Source organism: Myzus persicae, unplaced genomic scaffold, assembly GCF_001856785.1.
Source record: "Myzus persicae strain clone G006 unplaced genomic scaffold, MPER_G0061.0, whole genome shotgun sequence".
In the NCBI taxonomy this organism is placed as follows: Eukaryota; Metazoa; Arthropoda; class Insecta; order Hemiptera; family Aphididae; genus Myzus; species Myzus persicae.
In genome coordinates, this window is record NW_019102237.1 from 48,664 (window position 1) to 54,891 (window position 6,228).

At 28.9% G+C, this 6,228-nt stretch overlaps 1 protein-coding gene across 1 annotated transcript; it reads right to left on the reverse strand.

The window, feature by feature from the left end:
* Positions 1-1,345: 1,345 nt before the first annotated feature.
* LOC111031628 lies at positions 1,346-5,376 on the reverse strand. Its single transcript, XM_022311654.1, has 3 exons — positions 5,350-5,376; positions 5,003-5,161; positions 1,346-1,895 (listed from the first exon to the last, which is right to left on the reverse strand). Exons 1-3 carry the CDS (start codon positions 5,374-5,376, stop codon positions 1,422-1,424), a joined length of 660 nt encoding a protein of 219 aa, XP_022167346.1. The 3' UTR covers positions 1,346-1,421.
* Between the last annotated feature and the right edge of the window lie 852 nt (positions 5,377-6,228).

The following is a 6,228-nucleotide window of genomic DNA, read 5'->3' on the forward strand; positions in this document are numbered from 1 at the left end:
CCTGGAAAGTACATTTTAAAATCAAAAAATCATAATACCTATAGCAATAATAAACCAGCAATATAGTACATACATTTTTGATGCTAAAAAGTAGTTAACTTATAATAATTGTCAAGCATATTTGTAACATTTTTGTAATAATGAGAATCTAAAACAAGTATTTTGTGCTTACATAAATCAATATAAGCATTTATAAATGATACTATATTCCATAAATATATTTAACCAGAAAAAAAATCTTAAATCATAAAAACAATAAAATACTAGTAACCTTGGCCCTTACCAGTACAAATTAATAAAATTTCTATACAATTATTTAGACACTGACAATTACAAAAAATGTTGTGTTTTCTGAAGATAAGATTTTTATTTAAAATTTTAGAAGTATTTATACAATTACAGTGTATCTGATTAAAATCTTATAAAAATAAACTTGAAAGGACAAGTAACGAATAGTGAAGTACCTTACACACATTTAAGTTGTAAAACGCACTACCTAGTTCATTATATTGATATAAACTTTAAAATATAATCTAAAAATAAATAATATATTGTTTTCAGACTTCACGCTTAAATATGTCTTATCTAAATCTGAAGAACTCAAACTCTAGGGTCCGCAGAGAAGTTGTGATAACTGAATGTTTGCCAGTTTATATTGAGTATGAATATCTATCATTTAACTATACTTGTGTCAAAACAGTAAATACCTAAACCAAAAGGTATAGTTCAAAACAGACATAAAATAAGAACAATAAATAAAAATAATAATTAAATATATTATAAAAAAATACAAAAAATTACTATGTCTATGTTATAATGTAATAATAAACTTAAATATACTTGCAATAAGCATAATATAATTAAAAATTAAAAATAAGGAAATGAAAACATTTTCAAGTTATTTTAAAAACCAAAAGTTGTAAATGAACATAGTGATCGAGCAAATTAAATTCAGTGGAAAACAATAGTCAATAAAATATTTTGTATAATAGTTTAATTAAAATTATCCATACATAATCCAAATGAAATTTGGAATTTCAGCTATTTAATCAGAAATATGTAGGATAATGGTGAATGAAGGTTAAATATCATGATAGTATGATACCAAATATGTTGGTTTTAATCTGAAGTAACATATTTTAGTAAGAAATTGTTACTTAAATATAGTTATTTTATCTATAAATTCTTATTATTATATTTTTAACTTAGAAATTAAATAATTGAGAAAGATTTTTTTTAAATGCTTGAATTAATATTATTTAGGTACTTCAGTATACAATCATATTTCAATATCAATATAAGTATGGAGCAATAGTTAATCAGGTTAACATTCAATCTTGGGTTTATTTACCTTTAGATTCAGAATTTTCTTTCATTGTTGAATCAATAGAGGCATCATTCTTGGCATTTGTTTAAACTTGTTATTTTTTAACATTAATATTAATGTTAGAAAAAGCATTTTCCAATGTTGTCTTAGAGTTGTCTATTTTATATTTAAAAAGTTTGTCCTTTTGTGCATTATTAAGCATACTGTCCATTCTTGTAACGTTTACTTTTAAATTGTTACGCATATCGTATTCTTCAAAAAAAGTGAGTCTAAATTGCCTCTCACTTCTGATGGTTGCAGCTGGACTCGCACTAATGGTTGAAGCTTGATTCCAAATACTGGTTGAAGCTTTACTGGCACTACTGGTTGAAGCTTGATTCGCCATACTGGTTGAAGCTTGATTCCAAATACTGGTTGAAGCTTTACTGGTACTACTGGTTGAAGCTTGATTCGCAATACTGGTTGAAGCTTGATTCGCAATACTGGTTGTAGCTTGACTCGCACTAGGTACTAGTTGAAGCTTGACTCGCACTACCACAACCAGTTTCAAATACTCCTTTCCATGAAGCTAAATACAAATTATTAAACCAAATTAATCACAAATTCATAAAATATGTTTTACATTGATAGAGAATGAGATATGAAGATATTAGTATTTATTATATAGGTACTTATGATATGAAATTCAAAATTAAATTATTCTATATAATTTCTAAATATGCTCGATACTATAATATAAATTAGGGTTTACTGGTAGATGAACAACAATCTCAAGCAAAAAAAAATCTAACCGAAATAAGCCCCAAAAAATTAAACACATTATAAAAAAAAATATCACAAAAATAAAAGTCCATGCGAGTGCCATTTGATTGTACAATTTTATATTTTTTAAATGTTTCATTACTATAATTCGAAAAAGCATAATACAATAATAGGCAGTGCATAATATAGATAACAGATGATAATAAGCCTAGTAACCGATGCTACTATAAAACCGTCAAAAAAAAAAAAAAAAATAGTAGGTCCATTGGTGTATCTATTCCCCTTGTATTAAACTTGAGCAACGAACTAATATTATAGTTACTAACACCTGTTTTGTATTGACTTATTATACTATTATTTTTATAGTTGTGCAATTTTTGTTCAATGAATAATAGTCATTTGAATTAATAAATTAATATTTATTTAACCCCGCAATTCTACACCGACTAGACTTATTCTTATGACAGTGGCTAACGCTATAGTTAGTTTTTTTTTGATCATTTTCAGTGTATTAGAATATGATAAAATAAAAACAAATGTTTCGTAATTTCGTATAGTGTGATAAGCGTGCTCTACAATGAAAACGAAATGTGTAACAATAATAAAAAATAAAAAAAATACGATAATAGAACGTAATGACAGCACGTGTCAGCTGAAAGAAAAATGTGATTTTTAATTAATAATTGAAATAAAGCGTTTTAGAAAAAACAAAAGTTCTATACTAGGGTTCAAGGTAATGAAAAACTTAAATGTCCAATGACCGATAATTCCGATATTATATTTTACATTCACGACGAATAATTAACGATATTTTATATAAAATCCACCTATCTATAGACACGGTGGTAGACAGAATGATGTATGAACTGGAAAAATAAAATAAAAAAATTACTCAATATAAAGTAAATTTAAAAAAAAAGTGTGTGAAATTTGTGTAAAAAAACAAAAAAGCGAAAAAAATGATGTCGTGACAAATCTCAGGATTTTTTTTCTGAATTAAATAGTAAATGTAAATTAGATCTAATTGATTACCAAAGTCAAGCTGATGGTGAATATAAATTTGTGTTGGTGTATCAAGATCAGTGAACAAAATTTTGTATTTTAAAACCGAAAAGGCTGAAGAAGTTGCGTATTGCCTTTTTGATATGTTCACTGTGTTCGGTCCTCGGCGGTGCGTACTATACAAAGTTACAATGGTCGTGAGCCAAACAGTAGATTCATGAAAAGAAATTTGGCCTGAATTAGCACTGTTAACAACTTTGCCACAGCCAATCCCAAGAATCAGCGGAGAGTGCAGAGTGGAGAAATCAGTGCAAATCAAGTAATAGAGAATAATATAATAATTATTAATTACCTGGACGAAGGACGACAATATAACGAAATGTCTCATCCACCTGCTCTCCTAGGGTGTAATAACGTACAAACATAGGCGGAAATTGGGGAGGACTTACAGGAACCTAACCCCCCTCAAAAAAACACTATTTATTTGAAGTTAACCCATCTTAAAAATAAAAAATAAGCGATATCGTACTTTGGTACAGATTACAGGATTGTAAACGGATAATTTGTTTTATTATTATTCAGTACCTATAAAAAAAATATTGTTTAATATGCCTACCTATTAATTTATTATATTATGTGGAAACGATGTAATATTATTTTTTTTTATGATAGTTAACTTACCTACCGATTACCGACCAATACCCAAAGTCACAATGTGTAAAATATCGAATCATATTATATTTGAATTGTGTTTATAAAATTATCGTACATTAGTGACTAATCGTACCTATTGTATCATTATATCAATATATGTAACGGTTAGTTTGATAAGGGTGTAGGGATCTGTTTGGCTACCAAATATTTGAGCTCTCCTCAATATTTTACAGGATCTCCTCCTATGCGTACAAATAAAAATCCCAGATGTCAACGGGTTAAAATGTGGTCTATAAACTAAAATTGTCTTTGTATTAGAAAAAACAACCAATGGATTTTATCTAAGCCCAACACAATATTAATGTGCCAATTTTTTTCTAACATTTAAAATAACAAAATATTATTTTATTCCGTTATTTTAGATTGTCAAGTTAAGCAAAATTAGGGCTTCAAAACGCTTTTGTAACATTACGAGTATACGATTAAAACCGATTGAAATCGGTTGAATCAACTTAACTTAAGTCACTCAATTAAAAATAATCTTTAACTTGCACAGGGTTGGTAAACACACATAAAGTATATTTACACAATATATTTCGTGATAATAACTGCATACTTATCAAAATATTTTGAATTGTTGATTAACGTTTTCATTTTCCTTTTAAGTTGACTTTAATACTCTATAGTTGACAGTTAAGTGTTCATACTGTTTGGATAATTCTTTTTAAGTAATTTGTTTAAAAAAATCGATTCATTAAATACAAATGTAATTTGTTAATATTATTTATGACTTTATACATACTATTATTTGATGTAAAAGTGTAAACCAAAAATTGAATAAAAAAAAAGAAATTACCTAATCAAGTTCCCATTTTTATTTAAAACAAACAATTATTATTACAAACTATTTATTACAGGTAAATATTACTTGTATTCAAAAACATAATTTTAAAATTATTATTTACAAATAAAAATAGTTTAAATAGTTTAAATATTATATAATATCAGTTCGTTCTTAAAATGTGACTTAATACAAAAAATTAAGTTGAGTGTAATTTAAGTTATTTTGTTACAAAAAGTTAACTACTTACAAAGAAATATAATTTATTTATTATCAAATTGTCTTAAAAAATGTATGTCTTATCGCTAACATGTAATTAAAATAAAGTTACCCTCCCCCTACCCAACAATGAATCAACAAGTATGGATAAATCATACGAAATAAATAAAAATATAATATTATATTATGATACTTACGGTAATTCGGCGGCGAAACGGCGTCGGCGCAAAAGAACGACGATCGAAGCAAATAATAATAACAATATCACAGCAAATCGGGAGAATGTGTACGTACGGCGTGCCAAAGTCCACAAACTTTAATGACTGAAAGGCTGAACGACTGATAGGAAAACGCACCTGCAACAAAATAGATAAAATAATGTCAGAAACCGTACTTATATGATATATTTATGTATTGTTATACTCTATCAATTGGTTCTTAAGACGCATTCAAAAAACACAACGGAAAAATTGTGACTATTGTAGTAAATATTTTTTTTTTTATCGGTTTTTTAAATATACACAATCTGTAAATGTTGTTTTACAATAAGTGCATGTGATGGAGGTGACATGGTTTGAGTGGCTAGAGATAAGAAGCCGCCCATTGGAGGTACTTAAGGTTAGGATTTTAGGCTAGGATTTTAATTTGCTAGTAAGAGAGGGTGGGATTATAAAATTAAGGGGAGGTAGAGGTTTAAACAATTTTAGATTAGTAGGTCACAACACCAGGTACGTTTTAGACACCTTCTGGGGTCACCAGGAACAGCGTTGGTAGATAGATCGGAAATCAGGGGATTACGATGGCTGTGGAACTTGGAGTGTGTGCGTTTGTAGAAAGTTTTTGCGACGTTTTGGACTGTTGGAATGGCTAGATCTTTATGTAGAGTGTCGTTGGATACATAGTAGGGAGCTTTGGTTATTTGACGGAGACATTTAGATTGGAAGATTTGAATTTTGTTTAAGTTGGACTTTTTGGCTGCACCCCAGAGTTGGATACCGTATGTCCAGTTGAGTCAAGTCATGTTTGAGTAGGAGTTTGTATAATAGTAGCTTGTGATGTATTGTGATGTGAGGAGATAACGTAATTGGCGAGAGCGATCATTTAAGGCAAGTCTTTTGTTGTGGGTGTGAGTTGCCCAAGTTAACTTGCGGTCTAAATGTAGACCTAGGTATCGGACATTTTGAGCGGTTAGGAGAGGTACATTGTTGAGGTAGATGGGGGGGGGGCAGACTATTTGTCTTAGTGTGAATGTATAATGGATGGATTTTGTTTCGTTGATTTTTATTCTCCAGTCTTTATACCAGGTTGATAAGAGATTGAGATGATTTTGTACGAGGTTTGAGGCTATTTCGGGGTCGGAATGGATCGCTAGAAGCGCCTTGCCGTCAGCAAAATCACCNCTATAAACTAAAATTGTCTTTGT